Here is a 24,698-nt window from a genome sequence, read left to right as displayed (position 1 = left end):
GAACGCTTACGTAGTAACAAAAATGGCGCTCTGTGTATTGTGAAGTGGAGAAGCTACAAACAAATGTCTTTTATGATTTGAAAAACTGAAAAAGTCAGGTAAGCGTCACATTTAGTGATTACATATGTTACTCTGGGCGTTGTCGTATTTGCCGAGGCATACATTGTTTTTTGCACTCAGCAATACAACTGTGTCTTAATTCAATAGTTAACGTAATGAATGACATCGGCAGCTAATAGCTAACGTTAAACTGCCAAATTATGCACAACACAAGTAAGCTACAGTAAGCTAGACTGAGTAGTATCGCTAATAACGGTTTACTGAAAAGTTGCTTTAATGTCTTCGTGTTTAATATATATTTAAGTGTATGGTCGTTCCTACCAGGATGAAGGTGGTCAATCTGAAGCAAGCCATTCTACAGGCTTGGAAAGAACGATGGAGTGACTACCAGTGGGCTATTAACATCAAGAAAAACTTCCCAAAGGGAGCAACATGGGACTATCTGAACCTTGCAGGTTAGATGAAAGACTGTAAAGTCCCCCGGTCATCATACTATTTATGTCACTTAATACCAGTGATCGTGTTGTCATTTCACTGTGGCTTTAAATGATGTTTGTGTTTTCCAGAGGCCCTGATGGAGCAGGCGATGATTGGTCCCTCTCCCAACCCTCTTATTTTGTCTTACCTCAAATATGCTATAAGTTCCCAGGTGAGAGAAAAAAAATCAGTGTTCTGGAAAATGGTGTGTCAAAGAGTGTTATTGTTGTGCAAAAATCTTTACCTTCTCTCTCCTTAGATGGTGTCTTATTCCAGTGTGCTTACTGCCCTGAGCAAGGTAATTTACCCTTGAGGAAAGTTATGGCGTAATGCATTTTACTGTAAGATATGAGAGGTTTTCATGAATGTCTCTTTTCTGATAGTTTGATGACTTTTCTCGGGAGCTGTGTGTAAAATCCCTGCTGGAGATAATGGACATGTTTTGCCATCGTCTCAGGTGTGTACAATGATCCGTGACAGTGTTGTGCATTCGATGTCCTTAGTATTACCCGTGACACAAGTCTAACACGTAGCTGCGTCAGTTTTGATGTAGGAGTTTTATGCCTGGTTTGAATTAAGAAAGCAAATTTGTCCATTTTTGTAATGATATATTATTAATACCTAATACAACCATAAAACTCAATGAGTTATGACAAGTATCAGTGTTCACCGATTGCATAGAAACTATTAATAAACATGAAGATTATGTTTTATGAAGCTGACAATTTAATTGAGTTTATTTACATATTGCTTAGACAAATGTTATTCCGATTACTCAAACTTCTCTTTTTATCTGAGCCTAATGTTTTATTTTTACTGTGCACCTTCACTATTGCTTGGTTAAAAAAAAAAAAAAAAAGTTAAGATGGTTTGGGAAAAGTCACACAATTTCTTCGAATTTAAACAATCAACAATCTCTGACTCACTACCTCTCGTCTCTGACTCCGAAGCTGTCACGGGAAAGCGGAGGAATGCATCGGGCTGTGTCGGGCTCTGCTCGGAGTGGTGGTGTGGCTGCTGCAGGGCTGTGCCTGGTACTGTGAGAAGCTCCGAGAACTGGGGCCATCAGCCAGCACAGAGGCCATTCTGAGAGGCTGCCAGGAGAGGCTTCACAATTTGATGAACAGCACCAAGAACAGAGCCCTGGTCCACATCGCTCGGTTGGAGGAACAAGGTGGTACGATAGTGTGTGTGTGCGTGTGTGTGTGTGTGTGTGTGCACAAATGTCTATTTTTTCAATATAATCGTGGGTCTTCATTGTCAAAGCCAGAGTTTTAGTCACCAGTGATTGTCTATTAACTAATCACCAGCAAGTTGGATGTTAGAACAGGCTACCAGTCCTGAAACAGTCAATTTTGGTCAAATCTTATTGTGCATAATTGTTGTGCCAGACATCTTACTGTGCTTCTCTTGTTATCCCTCCACAGGTTCTTGGAGCAACGTAGAGCAATCAGTGCTGAAAGTGACCGATGGCCTTGGCAGTGTACCGAACCAGACACTGAGAACCAAATTAGAGGAGAGCTTGTCACTAGTAAAAGGGTGAAGATTCCTGCCTCGTTCCCAAATATTGAATAAGTAGATCTATTTAACTTTGGCATGAGGCTGCTCAGCCTAGACGTGGCAATACATTCATTTAAAGTACATCACAAATACTCTTCGTCACGCTAAACTCTTCCCTCTTTCCTCAGTATTCCCATGATGCTGTCTGAGCAGAGTGACCCTAAGTTCCACGCCTCCTTTCCATCCGTCCACGCCTTCATCATGCTGGAGGGGACCATGAATCTGACCGGGGAGACACAGCCACTGGTGGAGCAGCTGATGATGATCAAGAGAATGCAGGTGAACATTTAGTTGCAAAGAAATGTCACGTTAAATCTTCCTTGAAATTGCAGTGAAAGGAAAAGCGCCTGAACAATCTTTTAATACCTCAAAATGAATATAGCTTGATGGTAGTTAATTTAACAAGGTACTTTTTTATCAGAGTGGCCAGTGTTGTGTGTCTTGCAAAGAATTAACAAAGGGACGAGAGAGGTTCAAGATCAAACTTAATCCAAAGAGTCCAACTTTTGTTTTTAATTGTTTTTCAGTTTCTTCCTTCAAGAATTCCGGCACAAGTCATAATAAGACTCCTCTATTGTCTGCATGTCATTTATTATTTTAGCAGCAGTGTCTTTTTTTTTTTTTTGTCCTCCACAGCGAATCCCTGCGCATTTGTTTGTCTTGGAGATCTGGAAGGCCTGCTTCACTGGCCTCATCGAGTCACCAGAGGGCACAGAGGAGCTCAAATGGACTGCGTTCACATTCCTGAAGGTAAGATCTGTTTTAGAGATGAGGGCTGTTACCAGCTATCTGCTTGTGATCTGCCTCTCTGTCTTTCTCTTTCGCTCGGCCGCAGTGTTTAATGTCCTTTTTGACTTTAAATTGATGTCAAATTAAATGCTGATGTCCTGCCAGTTTTGAACTTTATTAGTTTGTTCATTTTCCTCTTTTAGGTTTTTATTGACGGTATTATTTTCACTCTCTAGTCTTTGCCTAAATTGACCGTAGTTTATTGTTACATCCAGTAATGAATTCAGTATATAAGGTAAACTGATGTACATCTGATAAAGGCACCAGAGACCGGATTACATAAGCGTTGTCGTGTCTTTGCACATGCAACTCAGCCACAAATTAATTTCTTGTTTCTTTACATCAGATCCCACAAGTTCTTCTGCGACTAAAGAAGTATCCTCAGGGTGACAAAGGACAGGTACCACAATAGACTCACTGATGTCTTTCTAACAAATGAACACACTGGCACAATCATGAGCTTTTAGTAGTTCTAAGCAGTCTTGTTCTAAAAAAAGCAATAACCTGGAAATGTAATGTGATGACACCGTTACTTTCTCTCTTAACATGGCAAATTTCCAGGACTTCATGGACGATGTGAATATTGCGTTTCAGTACTTACTCAAGCTCACACCATTACTGGACAAAGCTGATCAGAGATGCAAGTAAGTGCTCCGAAATCGTGCCACAACCATCTTCCCCTCCCCGTAATCTCACCGTCAGACATTCTAGATAAAAGAGCCAGGCTGTGACGCTTCACATTTTTCTCGTGCTTCTTCGCATAGTTGTGACTGCCTCGGCATGCTCCTGCAGGAGTGTAACAAGCTCGGTCTGCTGTCGGATTCAAACACAACCTGTCTCACTTCAAAACGGTACGGGTTCCCATCTCACAGTGAACACATGTGATGCAAAACTCTTCATAAAAAGGACAATTATGTGTTTGTTTTTTTAATCTCTTTTCTTTATTTTAGTTGGGATGAAGTCCAGTTCACCATATTCACACAATACACCATGTTCCCCCTCCACCCCGTGTCTGTCTCTCCTCTCCCCCCTTTCCTTCCTGTCCCTCTCCCGTTGCACATTTGATTCAGGACCGATGACAGCGAGTTCACCCCGAGGTTAAAGACAGCAGAAAATGCAAACATCCAGCCTAACCCGGGTCTCATCCTGCGAGCTGAGCCCACTGTCACTAATATTCTCAAGGTAGAGCACCGTTTACCGGATCGAGGTTTTTACGGGGCATCCTCGGGTGCTTTGTATAGATTGTATACCGTGAAGGAAATGTATGAGTGTGTCACTGTGAGCAAGTGTCTACAGGTGGCTCGCAAAGATCACAGAACTACGATGAGTACGCCGATGCAAAAAAAAGAACAAATGAGCATAACTCTTGCTGTTTCGTTCATTAGACGGTAGATGCAGACCACTCCAAGTCGCCCGAGGGCCTTTTGGGGGTCCTGGGACACATGTTGTCTGGAAAGAGCCTAGATCTGCTCTTGGCGGCAGCTGCAGCCACTGGGAAACTCAAATCCTTTGCCCGGAAGTTCATCAAGTGAGTAAATGCAAAATAGAGTTGCAAGTTAAGATAAATAGTCCCCTTAGTCACTAGAATGCTGACTTATTTATTGACCTTCGTGCCAATTAGCAGCCATATTTTAAAGGGTGGAAACTCCAGTTGGCCGAGGAAGTGGCTTTTGAACAGGATGTTTCATATCTTGTAATGTATTTTTTTGTTCCAGGCTTAATGAGTTTCCCAAGCACATCAGCGGCGAAGGATGTGAGTTGAAATACAAGAGCGACATGTTCCAATGTGGGAGTTTCTCCCCTCATTGACATATTGTTTATTAAGTGAGATACTAACATTGAGGATTTTTCCTCCTCCTCCTCTTCAGCCAAGTCGGCGTCCGTTCGGGCCCTGCTCTTCGACATCTCCTTCCTCATGCTCTGCCATGTGGTGCAGACGTATGGCTCGGAGGTTAGTTCATGGCAATACAAGCTCGACAGGGAGAAAAAAACAGTATTTTTCAGAGGTCCAGAGAGGGCTGTGTAGAAGTAATATAACATTTTCTGAAGCAGTTCTGCTCACTGAACGGAATATTGCAGATTTGATTATATCTATGTCGTCTGTCCGCTTTGACCGATAACTCCTAAATTGATCCATACAGCACAAGGCCGCCCCGTATCTCTCCTTTCCAGGTGATCCTGTCAGACCCCAGCCCTTCAGGGGAGACGCCCTTCTTCGAAACGTGGCTGCAGACATGTATGCCTGAAGATGGCAAGACTCTGAACCCGGACCACCCCTGCTTCAGACCAGAGCCTGGCAAAGTGGAGAGCCTGGTCACCCTGCTGAACAACTCCTCAGAGATGAAACTAGTGTAAGTGATAGACCTAATGCTTTATGCTTTATCCCCTTTACTGTCAGTCACTAAACATACTTTACCCAGCTGATGACAATTCTCACCTTATTATTTGGGGTTTTTAGACCACAATGCTGCTCTTGATTCTTTATATTTTTAGTGGGCTCTGCTTTAGACTGGTGCCATCTTAACCGAGCCTTTTTTAAATGTCGATCTTAGACAAATAATGACTTGCAGAGTACAATAGTGGTTCATCTTATTTTTGTCATTATGGAATGAATGCTCTGAACATGGAAGAAGTTCCTCTGACGTTTATCTCTTGTGACAGTCAGGTGAAATGGCATGAAATCTGCCTCAGCACGCCAGCAGCCATCTTGGAAGTTCTGAATGCGTGGGAGAATGGAGTTCTCTCTGTGGAGGCAGTACAGGTCTGTTCAGCTTTTAATGTTCTTACTATTTTTTATTTTTTTCCTTGGAAAATATTTTTCTGAGATTTCCTGAGTGTCAGTAGCTCACATGATGCTCAGTCAGTACCGGTAACCTCCCTGACCACAAAGTTAGTTTTTTTTCTATTTTTGCAAGTTGATTCATTACTCAAGTGAGCGTGACGTATTCTGTGGAAATTGACGAGTAAAAAATGTGTAAGAACTTGCATCAGCAGTGACGTCCCAAAGCCCTTGTCGTCGACTTCTCGTTTTTTTTTTCCACCGGCTCCATTCAAGTTTTGTCGGATGCTGTTTTAGTCAGAATCCTCTCTCCTTTACCCATACCCCGCACTCTTCTCACCACATCCTTCCTTCCTCTTTTTCCTCTTGCCGCTGTCATCTCTCTCTCTCTCTCTCTCTCTCTCTCTCGAGTGTAGAAGATTACCGACAACATCAAGGGCAAGGTGTGCAGTATGGCGATCTGTGCGGTGGCCTGGCTGGTGGCCCACGTCAGGATGCTGGGGAGGGATGAGCGGGAGAAGCCCCAGACTATGATCCGGCAGCTTGTGACCCCGCTGTACGGGGAGAACACTCTGCAGTTTTACAATGAACGGTACAAACATCAGAAACACTGACTCTTACTACACAGCCTCATCTTATGATCAGCTGTGGTCTCCCTCACAGGCCATTAATACATGGATTCAAATAAAAATGATGTCCCTCTCTCACCAGCGTGATCATTATGAGTTCCATCATGGAGCACATGTGTGCTGATGTCTTTCAACAAACTGCCGCGACCCTGCGCCCCCCAATGGAGGGCCTGGAGCCGATCCCCTACCGCAACCTGCTGCCGGCCAAAGACCCCATCCACGTGGCCCTCAGCAAGCAGTTCCAGACGGTGCTGCGCAAAGGCTGGGTGGACAGCCGGGCCCTGCATCTGTTTGAGAGTCTTCTCAACATGGGAGGGGTCTTCTGGTTCACGAACAATTTGGTCAAGGTAAGAGGACAAAAACGTTACAAAAAAAAATAAAAATAAGCGCATGCAAAGAGCTCTTAACTAGAGTGCGGTCGACAGTCGGATCACTGCACTGCGTCGTGTTTCAGGAGCTGCTGAAGGAGACTCGACAGGAGTGGGCCGACCGCGTGGCGGAGTTGCTCTACAGCATCTTCTGCCTGGACACTCAGCAGATCACCCTCACCCTGCTGGGTACCATACTGCCCGACCTGCTCACAGACTCCGCCCACTGGCACAGCCTGGCAGACCCACCCGGAAAGGCGCTGGCCAAGTAAGCGAAGTGACGTGACGTGGCGGCGGTGGTTTTGGGTACTTTTGAGATCAGGGGTGTTAACTTTGCTCTCCGGGAAACTCCTCAGGTTGTCTGTGTGGTGCGCACTCAGCTCTTACTCCTCTCACCACAAAGGCTCGTTCTCTGCTCGTCAACGCAAAAGGCAGCGGGAAGATATTGAGGTAAAACATTCACACAAGGCCATATTTGGCATACGGGTTGTGTGATGTGTCACTCTGTAAAACTCTTTTTTTCAGTGTGGTAAAAGGACATGTTGAAGTATGTGAATACTGTGATCTAATTCCTTATTATATATATATATATATATATATATATATATATATATATATATATATATATATATATATTGATCTTCATTACAATGTCTGTTTTATTGGCCGCAGGACTACAACAGCCTATTTCCCTTGGATGACACTCAACCCTCTAAACTCATGCGTCTGCTCAGCTCCAATGAGGATGAGTCTGCTGCCCTTTCCAGTCCAGGTCAGTCTATTAATGTCTGGCTTTTTTTTTATGCACGGTTGAATTATGAAGCCTGTGGCCTTACAGTCATTTGTCCGTCAGTCTGAGCCGGGGATTATGCAAATACCAGGACGGGTTTCAAAAGCAAATGGGCTTTCTGATACCCTGTTACCAGCAAGTTGGCTCTTGAAAGCACTTTAATAAGCTTAGCCTTGTCTCAACATTTATTATCTGTTGAGTGTCTTAAACCGTCAGCAGGTTCCGACTTGAGCACTGCAGTTTAACGGGATTTTTTTATTTTATTTTTTATTTTTTTTTGCTTTGACCATTTCAGTCCTAAACAACAGGATGGAGATTGATTCTGAGAGGCACTGTGGTTCCAAACTACTCTTAAGGTCCTGCTATCATCCTGACTGACGAAATGTGCGTTCAGCTTTTGGGCATTTTCACTTTGAGCTACAGCTACATAAAGAAATTCCCAAACAGGTGGTCAAAGATCAGCGTGTTGCAAGACTTTTGGAAAAACACGTATGAGTTATAGTTAAGACTGAAACTGAGAGAGTTTTCTTTTTTCTTATTTCCCAAAAGTGAACTAAGTTCAACCCGTTCTAAAGAAATGTCTAGTCATGTCAAGACAAGTCATTTAGAAGATGATCATCCCACAATATTACGTAAAACGCCAGTGGAGGGAAGCCTTTTAGACTTTCACAACCATTCGCATTTTCGCAACAGAATACTTAATGGTTAACTTCAACTTCCCTTTTGACGTTCACTTTATGTGTGTGTATGTTTTGTTTTTTCCTCATATGTCAAAAAATAAAATGAAAACAACAGATTGTCAGTTCTTCCGCTGTTTCTCACGTCACATCTCACAGGAGACCGATCTATGAGCAGTTCCCTGTCTGCCTCCCAGCTCCACACTGTCAACATGAGGGACCCTCTCAACCGAGTCCTGGGTGAGACCTCTTGTCTGTGCTACACGTCCACACGCGCACGCACACACACACACACAAACGGGCCTTTTTGCCGGCACCTTGCACGGAGAAATGAACCCACGTCCGTCCACTCTGCATGCCCTCCTCCTACAACAACTGCCCATCACCTGCCACGAACACGTACACGTGTGATTACTTTAACCGTGACGATTCACGTGCCCCGTTCTCTTTTCCACAGCCAACCTTTTCCTCCTCATTTCCTCCATCCTGGGCTCCAAGATGGCGGGACCTCACACCCAGTTTGTACAGAGCTTTATGGAGGAGTGCGTCGAGTGCCTGGAGCAGGGAAGTCGCGGGAGCATTCTGCAGTTCATGCCCTTCACAATGGTGAGTTATGGGCTGAGATGTGAAGAAACGGGGGGTGGAGGTCGGGATAAGGAGGGAGATGAGTTGCTGTTACGTCACACTATTGGGAAAGGGTTTGGAATTTTTCTCATAAACTTTGTTCGTTCTGCTGCTTGCAAACACATTTTTGAGGATTGAGTGCTTTGGGGAAGAGAAATAAATATGTGAGAGAGAGGGAGTCGTTCTCAGAATTTGATCCATATGTGTAATCGCAACAAGTTAAGAACTTAAATTACATGTTTTGTAGTTTGAGTCGCTTTGGGGGTGCTTTTGCAGTAAGACACTTCTGTTCACATATCAAATAACTGAGACCACATTTAGTTGTGATGCCCATCGACCTGTCATTTGTCTCTTCGTGCGTCCAGGTTTCTGAGCTGGTGAAGCTGCCTGCTCTGGCCAAACCTAGAGTTGTCCTGGCCATCACTGACCTGACTCTGCCGCTGGGGAGGAGAGTAGCAGCCAAAGCCATCTCCGCCTTGTAAACTGTGGGTCCCCCTCCCCCTGTTGGCTCAGTGTCTCACTGGGTGGAGTACAGCTGACTGTTTTTAAAAACTGGATCATCCATTTAAAGGGATTCTTTGTTTGAAAATGGCATTTTTATAACCATGTTTCTGTAAACACTGTTTTGCTATTGTGTTTTGTTTTCTTTTTCACACTTAAAGAAATGTGTAAATATGTTTGAAAAAAAAAAAAACATCTTGAAGATCCTCTGTTTCTTTACTTACACAAAGCGAGATTCATTCATTGCGTGTTTGAGAACATAGTATGGTTGCGTCACATTCTGGAGAGACAACATGAGATTCCACCGCTGTGATGACGATCACATGCTAGCGAGGCTAACACATGACACACTACGTACAAGGGAGTTGTCAGCAGTGACAACAGCTTGTGCTTGTCAGACAAGTCATCCACCACTTGCAACACTTCCTCAAGGAAATCCGTCTGGCAGAAATAATGACGCAAAAGCTATTATTTCACTTTTAGTTACACTTCTCTATTACAGTATTGACTCCACTGGAATTTTAGATGTAATTTTATTGACAGCATGTATCAGCGTGACCCACTGCCGGTGTTTGATGAGTCATGCATTGTCATTCACAAAAAGTAACTTCCCGTTTCAGGAAAATGCATTTTTGTTTTTTTATTGAAGTATCAGAAAATATAAACATACAGTACAGCAAGAGAGAGATTCATACAAAAATATTTAGTTTCATTTAAAAAGTTTACAGAATGTATAATTAATCCTAAATATGCACCCAATCCCTTAAAATGAGTTAATAGTTGATAAAGTTAAATAATAATAAATATTCTGTCTCGCTAAACATTATTTTTATTAAACTCAGATATGGAGGGAGTTATAAATGTAGGTTTTAATTATTGAAATGATATACTGTATAATACTTTTGTCAGAATGTAGGATGGTGATTTTATTTTCTGTTATTGCTGTGTGATACAGAAAGGACAGGGATACAGAGTTTAATCATAAATAAATTCCCGAAATAAATATTCCATAAATAAATATATAAATAGATTTTTAAAAATAATCATTTAACAGATAAATAAATAAATATGATATTTTTTTTAAAAAAATGGCAGAATACGGTTTGTTTTGGACATGAATTAAATCAGTCACAGTGCGACAGCTGGGTGGTCAGCTCTCGGTCTCTTCCCCGTTGCTCTGGTCCAGACTCCTGAGGCAGCGGAGCGTGTCCTGCCCGAAGGCCTGGAGCTGCACCAGGGTCAGGTGTGCTGCCACCTGAACGTCGTATTCCCCTGATAGACGCAAGGCCACGGGCGTTGGCGAGGGCTGCACCACAGCCTCTGCTCGGGCCATCTTCAGCATCTGCAGGAGCACACAAAACAACATCATGAAAGTGTCTCAAAGTCGGGATTGTTTTGCCAAGAACGACAGTGGCTCAGAAGTAATATTCTACCTTATTGATCTGAATGATGAGGTCTTTGATGTCAGCCAGCAGCCCAGTCAATTTGTTTTCCAGCCGAGGAGAGACGGAGCTCAGCAAGGCCCGGTGCAGCTGAAGACCCTCAGACATGCGCATCAAACTGGTCTCCTGATAGGAAAGAAGAACAGCAAACTGCTCATTGTTATTTGTTCTTCAACCATCGTTTGATTACACCGAACGATTTCCCTGCTAGATGCTTACCAAAGTGAAGTTTTCCGACACAACTCGGAGCACAGGAGCAGAGGGGATGCCGATGGTGGATGCCATATACGCAAGCTTGGCATTTTCTGAGGAGTTGAGTTGTAGAGTCTGGTGGAGAGATAACGCGGAGATGTTATGCATACATTGCAGCTTGGCATGCAACAGGAAGCAGACATTACCTTGATATGCGTTTGTGGACCTATTTACATCATGATTTTTAAAAAAGCAGTGGTGGCAGAAGTACTCTGATCCTTTACTTAAGTACAAGTAGTAGTATCCCCAAAAACTAATCCATAACAAGAAAAAGTCATGAATTACAAATCTACAATGAGTATCCATAGTACTCATTATAGAGCATGGCTCCTGTCAGTGCCATGTTATTTTAATGAAAAACAAAGTAGCTCCTGAAGTTACTTTTGGGTAGTTTATGACGCATCGTATTTTATAAGATCATTATAGCCTTTGTATATACTGCCTGACCTGTATAGTTACTAGTAACTGTAAATGTTAAATGAATGTAGTACATGTTAACATATAATACTAAACACAAGCAGCTTAAACGTGGAAAGCACAGAGAGGAGTGCAAATGATTACAAACTAAATGTCGGCAAATGTTGGGAAGCGTCATGCAGGAAATAGATCCTCAACTCAGAGATTGATGCTGGTCCTTTTTTAGCAGCAGTACAGCTACTAACTAATAATAACAATGCGTCACATAGTTATTGTAAGAGCCATTTTGTATTCTTAACAGTTTTTGTATTTTATGTTTATTGCAAAAGTATGTGGAAATAAGCTGCCACTGCAGTTATTCTATTGAGAACTTCTCAAATCCATAAAGCACAGTGATCGCTGCATGGCCACAGACTTGAACATTGAACAGCCTGTCAGACTAGTAGCAGGGGCCACAGTGCTCACTAGCAGCCTCGCAGAAAGCAGAACCTGCACTGATTCATCCCCGCAGCAGCCTCAAAGCTCAAACATATCACATCCGGCACATATATCTCTAACTGTATCTCACCTCTACGTGAATGCAGGATGTGTGCGTGTCGGGAATGGAGAGCAGGATCTTTTGTGTCAAGCTGCGGCTCCTCTGCACGAGGTCTTGAAACTGCTGACCCTCAACAAGTGTGCTCCTCTCCGCTGGAGGTGCGCCGCGCGCCAACATGGCCATGTAGCAGGGAATGGCGAACACTGCGCGAGGAAGGAAAAATCAAATTGTCAGCGTGGAGGGCATCGAAAAAAACAATCCCCTTTTTATACACCCAGCACAAAGTGTGTGCGTGTGTGTGTGTGTGTGTGTGTGTGTGTGTGTGTGTGTGAGAGAGGGGGAGAGCAGGCGGAACAAAGCCCCGGCTCTCTCCTCAGCAGCTCCTCTGTGCTGCAGCACCGTGCACGTCTCCCTCTCGGGCTAAATAGCCGCATGAGTTGAGAATAGTCACTGTAATGTGAAACCCAAGTCAAAAGTGACCACAGCAGTATAAACATAGCTGATGTGGAAGTTTGAACGGAAGTAAACTCAAAAATACATGTCATATTTACTCCTTAAAACAGATCCAGATGCCTTGCAATACTGCCAGTGAATAGATAATCCATTCAAAAACACTAGTCCACTACTTCCTTTCTGAGTCTCTGCTGTGTCTCGAGATGATCAGCAGAGGAAGAGAAAGCAGCGTTTTGCAAGCATTCCCTCATCACTACTCACCAATCAGGATGTCCATGGCCTGTGCTGAGGAATGTCTTTTAAGTATTGACCTCAAGTGAACACTATCAATGATCCATAGTACACGTATTGTCTTATATATATAGCAAGCCAATGTTTGAGGGATTTCCCATTATTTGTTCATCTGAAGTCTTGGTATGACTGTCAGCACATTTCAATTCAAACCCTTGTCATTGTTTTGGAAGCCTGATTTAATTGGATCCAAGTTGTGGTAATTGGTAATATGATATATTTAATTTATTTGAACAATATTGGGTTTTCTGTTTCGTTCATTTAACAATTTGAGTTTCAAAAGGACAGTAAACTTTATTTATAACATTTTTCAAACACACCACAAGAACTGTAAGAAAAATAATGAAATATTAGGATTAACAGAAAATAAAACATTAAAGAAGATTAAAAAAAAAAGATATTCCAGAAGGATTAAATAACACACATTTTAAAATGAAAGGGTGAAAGTAGTTGTAGATGACTCTATATCTATTATGCAATTACATTTTCATGTAAGCCTCCGAAGTAACACAATTCAGGAGTTTCATTTTAGGAACTGGAATTCCGTCATTGCTGAGTTTTTAGATTGATGTAACGCAGATTGTATAGTTTTAGTCCAAGTATGAGTCCAGCCAGTTGCACAAACTATATTGCAAGGAGATAGAGGAAACAGGCATTTCCGTTGACAGCAGTTGAGGGGGAAATGGAAATTGAAAGTGTGTTAATGCTTAAATCAGAATTGTACTGCAATCTATGTTTTTCAAGAGGAAGCCTTTCTTTCCTTATGTCTGTGGTCATCCTGCGTGTTTTTTGGGCCATTGTGATTCTTCTTTGGCAAATGACTTGTGGCTTTCGCCTTGCTATTAATAGATTGGAACATTTGACATCTTACATGTATACTTAGAAGTACACACACAACTGTATTTCCCCGGCTGTAATGAAACAACAACCCACCGCAAACAAAACCTAAAAAAAAGAGAGGATTATTACACACATGATTTTTAAATTGTGGCCCCTGTTACAGCAATTAGAATGTCTGAGCTTCAGTATATTGGGCAGTGAAAGGAGGAAACAAGGCTTCACAGATACAAGAGTGCCACCTGGTGGATTAATGCCTTCTCCCTCAACTGCGTAGTTACACTCTGCAAAAAAAGTGCTTTTCATTGCAGTGGAAAACTAAGCTGAGCATAAATCGCAGTGAAAATGTAAAACAGCTTTTTAACTGTAACATATTTTAATACAGATGTGCTTTCAGTTGATCCTTGCTTTAAAGAAACACTCTTATTTGCTTCTTTTTTTTTTACAGAGTTAGATGAGAAGATCCATAGCACCTGTACACTAAACATGAAGCTGCCGCCACACTGAAAAAAAGACTTTTTGGCCCTGTTATTATTACCTCGATTATTTTTGTAAATTTTACAAGAAATTATCATTCCAGTGCTTTTACTTTAAAATATCACCTTTTATTTAATGTGTTACTTGGTGTTTGTTTGTAATTATGTATCCTCATTTTTATAAGTACATTTTAATCATTCACACTAAGTAATATCTACTAAACTACTGTATTGAATGCACTACCTGACACAACAAAGTAAAATGTACTTGGGTAATACGAGTGAAACCTGGCAACCTATAGTGCGTACTCAGGGGGTGAAGTCAGAGGAGATTTCGCGCTCCTTTTTTCAAGGAAACGACGGAACAGCAGAACCTGAACAAGGACGGCAGCGTTTCACCTGAGGAGAGGAACTTCATGGACGGGAGCCAGTGGGGTAGGTTATATGTTTATTAATGCTCTACGTTGCTGTTGAGCCTTCGGTCAAGTCTGTGTTTGAGTGGTGAACACTGAAGAGTAGTGAACTGGTCAGTTTAGCGTGCTAGCTAGTTAGGCTATCATGCTAGCTAACTTGGGACAGCATTACAGACAGCATTACAGACATTTACACGGCGCTACATTTTGTGGACATGTTTTTGGTGGTTTTGGTCACGATGTTACAGGGTTCTCCCTTGAAAAGTTGTTGGCCTGGGGACACGGTGCTCGATCAGCTGCGCTCCGTCGACGAGGGGGAATTACTTCGGTTTTGTGAAGCCCACTTCTGCCGCACAGGTGCTTTGCTGTGCTGCGACACACGCACAGCGTGTTTCTCTCGGACATCCTCAAGTGCAGCCGAGGTCGAATGAGGAAAATGTGACAAGACAGGGAATCATAGCTAAGCAGCAACAAGCACACTCTGGTCATGTGCTAACAAATATCCCATATGTGGTGGAATTAGTGACTTTAGAGCGAGTCTAATACACTTAACAATATTTTGTCACTATCATATTCTGACATATTTTTACAGTAACTTATATTTCTGTCATTAGTTTTAAACTGGTCTCTTATGTCTCTATCCAATGTGGTGTCCTTGATGATGAAGGCTTTGGGCATGAAACAAGGTGCCAGTACTGTGTTGAGTTAGTGTCGCATATCAACATGACCAGGCCTGCTGTGTATCTCAGTATTAACGTTATGTTGGCTTGTTTATGTGCTGTTTTTTTGTGTGGGGATAAAACATGCTATCAATATGAAGATTTAAGCCAAATTCAGATGTAATGTTGTGTGTGTTCATGTTTTAACATAATTTCTTTATATATTTCACAGAATATTAAAGGACGTTCACTCTCAGCAAGTTGACATCAACAGTTGACACAAGGTAAAATCAACTTAGTACTGTTATAGTTTAATTAACTTGACGTATACATTTGAAGTCATAGTTTGTGTTGCTGTCAATAGTACATTATACTGGGAGGACTACTGCATTAATTGTTTTAGCAAGGTACCTCATCTTGATCATGTTTTTTATTGTCTTTTGTTTCAGATCAATGAGGAGTTCAGAAGAATAACCACAGTTCATCTGGAGCGAACCTTTTTGTCGAAATTGGACAATTGCACGACCAACTTTCTGGAGATACTTGGGACAAAGGGCGGAGCTGCAGGAACCAAGACCCATGCTGGAATCACCCAGCCTGGTAAAGTTTAGATATCATATATTAATATTATATAAAATTATGTTGGGCTCATATACACTGAGAATAGATGCATAATGACGCATTTGAACACTTTCAATATTTTTGTTAGTTTCCCCCACTATTGTCCTTTTTTGAGAACACATCAGACTCAAAGACGTAAAAATGAACATTAGTAAATTTGAATTTCAAACATGTCATTGAAGAGGACTATGCTCAACATGTCATGAAGATCCTTGTCATCCATGGAAATGCAACACAGAAAGGCTTCACTCCTGACAATCGTGTTCGTCGTCAGAGGGAAAAGAGGTTCTTGATGACTGTCAAAGTGTGGCGAAGGCCTGCCTTCTGCTCATGGGCTATATCTATGTGTATCTAAGTGTTGTCAAGCAATACCCATCGTTTCAAATTAAAAGTGTTTGTTAAATGACTAAACGTTTGTGTTCTTAAATTTCTTATTGGCAGCACTGATTTAGAAATGTTTTGTCTGGCAATGCCAACCAGATTATATATGTTGGTATTTGTGTGTCTGTCAGCAGTGACCTCTTTCACCAGTTAACAAGTAAAGCTGCTGTAGTTTAAAAGAAGATGTTTCATGTTGTGTAGAAGCCTTATGTTAAGACAATTTTATTAAATAACAGTAGCCCAGTTAAAAAAATGCAACATTCATATTTGAATAGTTGTGTAGAGTAGTAGTAGATAAAATATATATTGTGTAAATATTACTTAATATTTCTCAATAGAAAAAGTAAAGAAAAGCTTGTTAAATATACATGAAACACCTAATTGAGTTTTACTGGGGTTTTGTAATTAGATGCAAAGGTAGCCTGAGTAAAGATTACTATCAAAGGCTAAGTACATTTTATGTCTAAGGGAGACATTTGCAAGTAAAAGTTACTTGCAAATTCTGGATAAAAAACAATTCTTACTAGTAAGTAAACTTAACTTGAGAATTCCTGAGTGAAAATTACTCGGAATTTCTGAGTGCAAATTGTTACCTAGCTTTTTTCAAGTAAATGTTACTTTTTTTTTTTTTCAGTGCAGGAGAGAGTTAGCTTAGCTTAGCATAAAGACTGGAAGTAGGGGGAAACAGCTAGCGTGGCTCTTTCCAAAGGTCAAAAGGTTGGCCTCTAGCGCTCACTAATTACATGTTTTTTTTTCAGGAAGTCGCTGCCACCGGCCAAGAGATAAAACCGTACATGACCTCCATAGGCCTGCACCACTTATGACCTGTTAATTGGTGAGCTGGAGGTGGTGGTTGACTTACTTCTTTTACATTTAAACAGAGCTAAGCTAGCTGCTTCCCCAGTTTCCAGTCTTTATGCTAAGCTAACTGGCTCCTGGCTCCATGCTGGTGCGGATCTTCTCATTTAACTCACTGCAAGAAAGATAATAAGCGCATTCCCCAAATTGTCAAATCAACTATTTTATCACCTCAAGTTATCCATTAAATCCTCATTTCAAAATGGTAAAATCCAGACATATACCATTGTGGTGAGAGTTATGTAATCAGGTTAATCCTGTGCCTCTGTTGTAGCAGATCGGTTTGCTTCATGCTCTGACACGAGGTCCCTTAATCAGTCAGTGTAGCTATGTAACATCTAGCCATGCTTGATAAACTGTGAAGTGAAGCCATCCAATCTGATCCCTGAAATCCACACTGTTCTGATCCCCAATCAATCCTGCACATGAAAGGAGGGCATTATTCACTGCTGAGGCCGCACTCTATGGCCCCGACAATGACCCAGTTGGAAACACTATTTGGTTGTAGCGGCGGAACAACGTGCTAGTTCGCCTTTGGCTGGGCAGGGAAACGCTGCACAAGCATGTCCTGGCTTTTTAACCCTTGAACTCGTGCAATCTGATGCATGGATTTCATCCATAACGTTGTGTCACCTTTGTATCTGCTTGTTTCAACGTAATAATTACAACATGTGGATTTCTATTAGATTCCATGCTGTATTTAATGTAGATCATAGCAGCCTTGTGGTATCAATAGGAATTTAAATGTGGGTTCTGTAGGGATGAACAATGCTCTTTAGCAGTCATTTAGAAGACGGACCCACAGGTCAATCTGTAGGGATTGAAGAGGAGAAGAGGTGTCATCCTTCACCTCTTAAATCTATATCTTTTAGGACATACAGATTATTTTTCATTGTACGATTACCCAGGAAGCCAATAAAGGACCTAAGAACCCAAAGATGGCTGAAAGGTACTTGGCATATAATAAGAGGTTCTAGGTTAATCCTGGTTCTGTGGACCACTTCTAATTTTCACAAAAGGTGTTGATTTGAAATATACAAGATCAATTGATCTTGATCTTGGCAGATAAGTAAATGCCCTCTAACATTTTATTACTAAACCCATTTGGTCCAAAGGAACTGGCATTATCTGATCTTAACAATAGTACTAGTGGTCATACAGAAAATCAATCCTGATCCACCGGGACGTCCAGGTTAGATCTCTTTTGAAACCAGCTTTCGTGACCGATTACGTCATGTGATTTCACACGAAGTGAGAGTCAAGCTGGGCTGCTGTCTCTCGGAAAAATGATGAGGAATTGCAAAATGCGCTTTACATGGAATGTAGGCCAAATTAGACGGATTGCCAAAGTATGTGAGAACTCAGGTCTTCCTCGGAGAAAGGAAGTTATTTCACAATAAAAATACAAGACACATCAGCTGAATTTGTCTCTTGTCTCGTGTGTAATCATCAGGTGGCGATTTTTCTTTACGTTCCATGTTTGCTTTTACAGTTTTCACAAGAGCTGATCAATCTCTGAGCGTATATCCAGACCGAGAATCCTGACCTACAATAAATTCAAGTCATACGAGTTAGCAGGTCACATCTCTGAATCTAGATTTGTCCACGGGGCAATCTTGAGCATGCATAGCCAAGTACTGTGCAATAGATACTCATATACTGTATATGCCATCTTGTATAAAATGTTCATTAAACCTGCCAATACTCATATTTCAGCCATATCACCTCCTGTGCTTTAACTGTGCGTAGTATAAAAGTAATCACTCATTAAAATGGCTATAGTGCAATTGTAATATCCATAAACTGTGTAAAAGCTGTATAAGTAGCCAATTGTACAGTGGTGTATGACATTGCAACATTATGTTTTGACATATTGTATTATGATTAGCAATGTAATAACCAGGAATGGGGATTTATAATGAGATCCGGAACTCCTGCTCATTCTTTACACTCATTGAAAATGTGGATTAGCATGCTCACAGGGCTGTGTACGTTTCCTAGTTTTAATGCCTCATATATTGAAGTTGATGAATACTATTATCATCGTTGGCTTCATCCGGCCCTGTCGTGAACAGGTCCCTTAATTTAAAAAAGGCATTTATTTTCCTTGCACGTACACATGTTCTGCAACAGGGGGAGCTATGTTGCACAAAATGAAGTTTAGACCATGAAACAGTGTTTTCTCCTCCTTTGTTTCTCCTCCTACGGTGGCTCTAATCGTAGAGAACATGGCAGAATAGTGACATGGCTTTTTTTGGCTGAAAGAGGAAATCAGGTGCCCATGCAGGCCCTCACTGGGAGACCCCATGTGATCTCGGAGCCTGGAAACAGTTTCACCTGCAACCCAACCCCAAACAGGGCCGCGCTCTGTGGGATTGGATGCGTCACCTTATCCCCCACTTTGTGTCCCATTACCCAGCAGTTGTAATGCTCACACCAGTGTAACATGTCTAAGGTAGCAGGCGGGGGCAAGCTGAGCTGGCCTGAAATTTAAATTAACCTCAGTGACATTTATGTGTGCTGGGGAAGAGGGGTGTTACATTACCGGTCCCCTCACTCCCGCCATGCACACACACCTGTCGTACATACAGTTGAACAAAATAATCTGCACACTCACGTACATTAGGTGGACGAAATACAGAGTCACACATGTCTGTTGCTAGTTTTATGCTTATCTCGTGTTGTTGGAGAGCCTCTCTTAACAGTGGCTGGTTGCAAAGCCACCGTGAGAGTCTGTTATCAGAGGAAAGTGCGAAGGAGGGAGCCGTGTCTGTGTGTGGCAGGAAATGTCAGCGAGAGAGGCTTACCATCTATTTTTCAGTACTGTTGAACCTCCTGCTCGTCATGGGAGGCTGTACCTGGGCTTCCTTAAGATTAACTCTGTCAAGATCAATATCTTTGTTTTCTGTAAAACAAACTCAGCGTGTTAATAGAATCTATGGACCATGGACCCGGTTGAGCACGAAGGGTTGACAAAAAAAAAAAAGTAGCACAAAAAGAAGATGTTTTGCACAAACAACCACTTCTACATTTTTACTTTTGCTAAAAGGACAACAGAGGAAATAAATCAATAAGTGGTTTACTGGAAGATAAACGTTTCCTTTCTTGCACTTTTCTTCTGGCAAGTGCTAGTTTGACATCTTGGGAATTTTTTACAAGATTGATATGCCACTCTCATGTCTGTATGTTAAATATGAAGCGACAGCCAGCAGCTGGTTTGCTAAGCTCAGCGTAAAGACTGGAAACAGGGGTAAACAGCTGGTCTGGCTCTATCATAAGGTATCAAAATCCACCTACCAGCACGTCTATAAGGCGTTTCTCACTATGATTATTGCCGTTGCAGTTCATAAGAACCCACTAAATATTTTTTTAGAAATTTCCGTGTGCATTTTTCAGATGAAAATCCGTGCTTGGTGTTACTAATTAACTTATGCTAAGCTGCAGGCTGTAGCTACATGTTAACCGTACCCACCACTAAGTGGTATTGATCATTTCATCGAATGCTGTGCTAAGCATATTTTCCAAGATGTCAAACTATTCCTTTAAAAGAGTGAGAGCTGCGTTTGGGACAGAGGATATTTGGGGCTGAGGTAGAACTGACTTTGGCTGCCACTGTGAGCACTTTTGACCCTCACAGAGCCGCCCAAGGGCATTTGGAAAGTGCTTTACCCAAGGAAGGGTAGAACAGGCAGCAGAGAGGAGGGCAGCTGATCCCCTGTGGCATTCTCCCTTAATTCCTCCTCAAGAACTGGGCCACATAGGATAATGGGTGCATTCCCAGACTTTCTGCTCTAGTGTTTTCATGGCCATCATAAATCATGTATCGGTCCTGCTGTGCTCTAGAGGCATGTGTGTGTCTGACACAGGGAAATCCTTGTTGACAAACCACTTCCCACATCTCTAACACCAGATTCCATTATTCAAGACTGCAGTGGGTTATTCTAACCTTGTTCGGTGGAACAGACCAGAGCATGTCTTAGAGCTCAGTCTGATGTGAATTAAATTACGCCTCCACTTAACTACATTTCCCTTTTTTTGTGGTCTCGTCTCGGTTTTGCATCGACGATTTCTTCAGAAGAGACACAAAAGCTTCTTCCTCTTCGCACCGGTCTGGTGCAATAGGAGATTTACATCCCTGGCAGCTCTTTGAAATGGACAAGCAGGTCACAGCCACATAAATGTTATTTGGAAGACCCATGGGAGTGACCGCATCAGACAATACGGCCTCCAGAGGCACCCTGGGTGCTTATTAAAGGCATGAGAGATAATGGAAAACAGCACAAAAGCACAGGCTCTGTCTATATAACCAGGTATGATCATGAAGGATTCCTCTGTGTTCCCTTAATTACTCTGGGTGCAAGGGGGAGCTTGTTTGCTGAAGGGCTTTTCCTACCAGAATATGAAAAGTTTGTCCCTATTTCGAATACAAGTCTCTCTCCTCATCTCTTTGTATTGTATGACAGCTGAACTGCAGTACCCTCTAATTCTCTGCTTCTCATATCAACCTTTTCTGACAATTACATGATATTTAAAGGGCTATTGGCTGGTGACTAAAGATTAGCATATTGTGCAGAGGAGTCATTCCGGAGCTGCAGTTTGTTTCTGGTATCTGCTAAAAGGACTTAAATCTTTCATCACCCCTGGTTAACGAGTGACGGGTTTTTTTATTCGTTCCCTCCTCACAAACCAACAACATCCTACGTCCATGCATTTGATGGGCAATGGGCTGACATGGACTCTTTATGTGCAGTGTAGAGTACTGCTGTGCTTTGTAGATAATGTAGGCATCCCTCTGGTTATGGGAGTGAGCTAGCAGGGGTTTCCTGTCAAATATACTCTTAACATACAGAGGCAGCTTTGAGGTCTGCAGTTCTCATCCGTATGGAGCTCTGGTACAGTAGCTACTATCAAAAACATCAGAGTAACAACTGATAAGCCCCTCACCACACAGCGATCTGATTCATCAGCTTAGTGAGCTGAATATGCATTCGCTAAAGAGTCATTCAGATTCCAATTACTGCGCAGTCACTGACACAGTTGTTCAGTAAGAGAAACCCCAAAAACAACAATTTAATTGGAAAACATCATTTTACTTAGAATATACTAGTGAATACCGTAAGAGTTTTAATGGAAACAGTTGTACATGGAGATCGTCATTCTAGTGTTGCCTGTTCCTATCGTTCATATTGCTGTTAGACGTTGTCTACGTAATTGTCTGCGTGTGAGCGAGGTGCATCTCCTGTAGGTGCATGCACCACTGGATAAATCCTATTTGTATCCAAAAACATGCTGCTGCTTTTATTCCCTTAGCGCACGTACTGGACCATCAACCGAGCCAACAAAACCACTCAATGGGTCGCTGAAAGATGAATTATTCATTGGTGGCATCGGCCTGGTTTTCTTGTGCAGATGCACATGTCTTGTTGCCCACCATAGCTCTGTGACAACAACTGAGCAAAACCATCTGAGACTGATGATGACCGCGGTTGTAGGTTGTAGCTCCATCCTATTTGGCGCGGGTTTCCCCTACAGGTCCCACGTGTAGATCCATCAGCCCTATACCACAGTACTAATGGTGGAAGACTCCTCTGACTTGCCCTGGATGATGGGCAACGACTTGAGATACTCCAGATGTCTGCGGGCGTCCTCCTGATTAGCCCGGACATAGTAGACCAGGTAGGAGATGACCATGGTGAACCAGCCGAACATGACGACCAGCATGGCCACGTCTGTAGTCCTCTTCATCACCACACATAGGTCTATGTCTGGTGCCAACAGGAAGGCAAGTCCTTGAACTCCTATTTCCTCCGGATCTGAAGTCTGGCACACGATGCCCGTCAGCGACGCAGGCTCCAGGTCCACGCGGGGCATGGCCATCTGCAAGTTGCAGTCACAATGCCACGGATTGTTTGTTAGGTTGGCGCGAGACCGCAGGCCCTCGAAAGACTCAGGGTTAAAGTTTACTAGCTTGTTAGAAGAGACGTCTAGGAACTGTAGTGAGGATCCCAGGCCTCTGAATGCCCCTGGCTCTAACTGGCTTATTTCATTGTGCGATAGATCCAGTTCGATCAGATAGGGCAAACCTGCAAAAGCATTTGTTGGGACTGTAGTAAAGAGGTTGAAGTCCAGGTAGACGCGTTGTGTGTCATTGGGGATATCCTGGGGGATCTCCGTGAGCTGCTGATTGCTGCAGCGCACCGTCTTGCCGCTGCTCTCGCTCTCAGAGCAGTAGCAGCTCTTGGAGCAACTGGTAGCAGCATGGTGGAAGCAAAAGGTCATGAGCACCAGGCTGTGCAGCAGCAAACACATGACCACTGAGTGGCGCAGTAACCAGTCTGCAAGTAGGGGCATTGTGGGATGCGGGCATGCTCCAGGAAGGACCACCTGGACGCAGGAGGCGAAGTCCACATCAACCTCCCCAGTAGCTTTTGAGTCTACGACATGAAAACAAAAGAATGTCACATTAGCAAAGGTAGGAAGACTACCCTTTGAAAAAAACAGAAGTGCAGATTGTACTGTGAAATAGTTTTCTCAAGCTAGCATAGGTGATTATTAACAATGTTCTTCAGAGTCCAGAGTGTTATCTAACGCAGAAATCAGGGGGTAGTCTACAGTAGCGTCTCTAATTGCAGTGAGCAGGCAGCGGGAATGCTGCATTTCAGCATGTAGTTGGCCAGAAACAACCGAACTTCTGTTGTATTTCCAGGAAAGTCTAAGGATCAAACATTGCCTTCATACCAACTAAATAAACAAGCTACAAAAGTCCTTTGGTGTCACTGTGCCTCCTTTATAATTGACATCCCTGCTATGCAGGGCTATTTCAGTACACAGACTGGCATTAACATAGTGATGTGACACCATGTGTGGAAGAAAATGTTCCAAACAAAACATAAAGTATATCTTTCATGTTTCTAGTTCTTTCTAAACATTTAGCTGCCACTCTGATGCAACCATTTTATTAAAAGTGAGCATTAAAAATGTCCGAGCTTGGTGTCCGTCAAGCTATGCAGTTGCTCGGGTCATTTACTTTAGAAGTGCAAGTAACACAGTAAAAGCTTGTCTGTGTGTCCTGTAAATTACACTTTATATTTTGTATGTAAGCCTTTGAAAATAGCAGGTCTACCCACCCTAACACACTTCATTAATAGCTGAACAGGGCTACCTCCTATCCTCTTACTAATCCTCTTTAGGAAAAACTCCTTAAGTCAGTGTAGCACCAGTGTTGGCCACCCAATCCTTTTGTTGGGGTAAATGCTCATGCTATGAACAGCACCAAGGACAACAAAACAGACAATGTGACGGCCTGTCCTCTCTGAGACAAAAAAAGAACCACAGAGTTTAACCAGACTTCTTGATTTCTCCAAAATGGCTGGAGACTGGACAAGATCCACTTACCAAGATTAAAAAATGAAATCGATCTCTAAGTACCTCAAAGTATCACATGGCGTTGGGGGGTAGAGGACAGAGTGTAGTGGCAATGGCGGTGTGTATGTGTGTGTAAAGGGGACAGATGTCTTGTCTACGAGACACAGATAATAACACTCATTGTGTTACGCCGGTTTTTCGAGATGCCTACCAGACAATCCCAATAATGAGGGGGGAGATGGAGGCAGAGCAAAGGGCGGATGAAGCCTCTGCTATTACGAAGCTCTGACTGGATGAGAGGCCATATCCATACGTCTTCATTTAAGCAAAGCGACTTCCAGAGGATGTCCCTCTGCACTTCATGTCAGCAGTGTAAATGAGAATGTGAAATAGCATGACAAAGGCAGTTCAACACCCGAGAGAATAAAGGTCTTGCCTAAA

At 42.5% G+C, this 24,698-nt stretch overlaps 3 protein-coding genes across 7 annotated transcripts; 1 reads left to right on the top strand and 2 right to left on the bottom strand.

The window, feature by feature from the left end:
- med24 (mediator complex subunit 24) lies at positions 1-9,460 on the top strand. 5 transcript variants are annotated; one of them, XM_076093459.1, is made up of 26 exons: positions 1-98; positions 385-515; positions 627-709; positions 797-835; positions 921-994; positions 1,488-1,711; positions 1,965-2,076; positions 2,226-2,376; positions 2,734-2,847; positions 3,233-3,286; positions 3,448-3,530; positions 3,651-3,737; positions 3,969-4,068; positions 4,272-4,414; positions 4,602-4,639; positions 4,755-4,837; positions 5,059-5,237; positions 5,548-5,647; positions 6,082-6,257; positions 6,377-6,641; positions 6,749-6,930; positions 7,019-7,112; positions 7,335-7,434; positions 8,289-8,369; positions 8,587-8,735; positions 9,119-9,460. In XM_076093459.1, exons 2-26 carry the CDS (start codon positions 386-388, stop codon positions 9,233-9,235), a joined length of 2,958 nt encoding a protein of 985 aa, XP_075949574.1. In that variant the 5' UTR covers positions 1-98; position 385; the 3' UTR covers positions 9,236-9,460. The 5 variants fall into 5 exon arrangements, 4 of the variants coding, with proteins under 4 accessions (XP_075949574.1, XP_075949573.1, XP_075949576.1 ...); XM_076093458.1 differs by having other exon boundaries at positions 1,488-1,714; XR_012954602.1 differs by lacking the exon at positions 9,119-9,460 and having other exon boundaries at positions 1,488-1,714; positions 8,248-8,369; positions 8,587-8,726.
- Positions 9,461-10,055: 595 nt separating this feature from the next.
- csf3a (colony stimulating factor 3 (granulocyte) a) lies at positions 10,056-12,147 on the bottom strand. The gene is made up of 4 exons (XM_076094134.1): positions 11,934-12,147; positions 10,916-11,023; positions 10,688-10,822; positions 10,056-10,596 (listed from the first exon to the last, which is right to left on the bottom strand). The coding sequence occupies exons 1-4, from the start codon at positions 12,084-12,086 to the stop codon at positions 10,405-10,407; spliced, it is 588 nt and encodes a 195-aa protein (XP_075950249.1). The 5' UTR covers positions 12,087-12,147; the 3' UTR covers positions 10,056-10,404.
- Positions 12,148-21,654: 9,507 nt separating this feature from the next.
- On the bottom strand, positions 21,655-24,013 carry lrrc3ca (leucine rich repeat containing 3Ca). Its single transcript, XM_076093457.1, has one exon. It carries the CDS (start codon positions 23,241-23,243, stop codon positions 22,449-22,451), a length of 795 nt encoding a protein of 264 aa, XP_075949572.1. The 5' UTR covers positions 23,244-24,013; the 3' UTR covers positions 21,655-22,448.
- Positions 24,014-24,698: the final 685 nt, after the last annotated feature.

Source organism: Anarhichas minor, unplaced genomic scaffold, assembly GCF_050575085.1.
Source record: "Anarhichas minor isolate MPS153535 unplaced genomic scaffold, ASM5057508v1 ptg000017l, whole genome shotgun sequence".
NCBI classification, from domain to species: Eukaryota; Metazoa; Chordata; class Actinopteri; order Perciformes; family Anarhichadidae; genus Anarhichas; species Anarhichas minor.
Note: the sequence above shows the minus strand (reverse complement) of the source record. Positions and strands in the feature narration are given on the sequence as shown.

Excerpts from the sequence above, each read along its gene's own strand:
- lrrc3ca (XM_076093457.1), bottom strand. The coding sequence starts at position 23,243 with ATGCCCCTACTTGCAGACTGGTTACTGCGCCACTCAGTGGTCATGTGT.
- csf3a (XM_076094134.1), bottom strand. The coding sequence starts at position 12,086 with ATGGCCATGTTGGCGCGCGGCGCACCTCCAGCGGAGAGGAGCACACTT. Across the intron at positions 10,823-10,915 it reads TGTCGGAAAACTTCACTTTG|GAGACCAGTTTGATGCGCAT; the intron begins GTAAGCATCTAG and ends CTTTCCTATCAG. Across the intron at positions 10,597-10,687 it reads TCATCATTCAGATCAATAAG|ATGCTGAAGATGGCCCGAGC; the intron begins GTAGAATATTAC and ends GTGCTCCTGCAG.
- med24 (XM_076093458.1), top strand. The coding sequence starts at position 386 with ATGAAGGTGGTCAATCTGAAGCAAGCCATTCTACAGGCTTGGAAAGAA. Across the intron at positions 4,640-4,754 it reads GCACATCAGCGGCGAAGGAT|CCAAGTCGGCGTCCGTTCGG; the intron begins GTGAGTTGAAAT and ends CCTCCTCTTCAG. Across the intron at positions 5,238-5,547 it reads TCCTCAGAGATGAAACTAGT|TCAGGTGAAATGGCATGAAA; the intron begins GTAAGTGATAGA and ends CTCTTGTGACAG.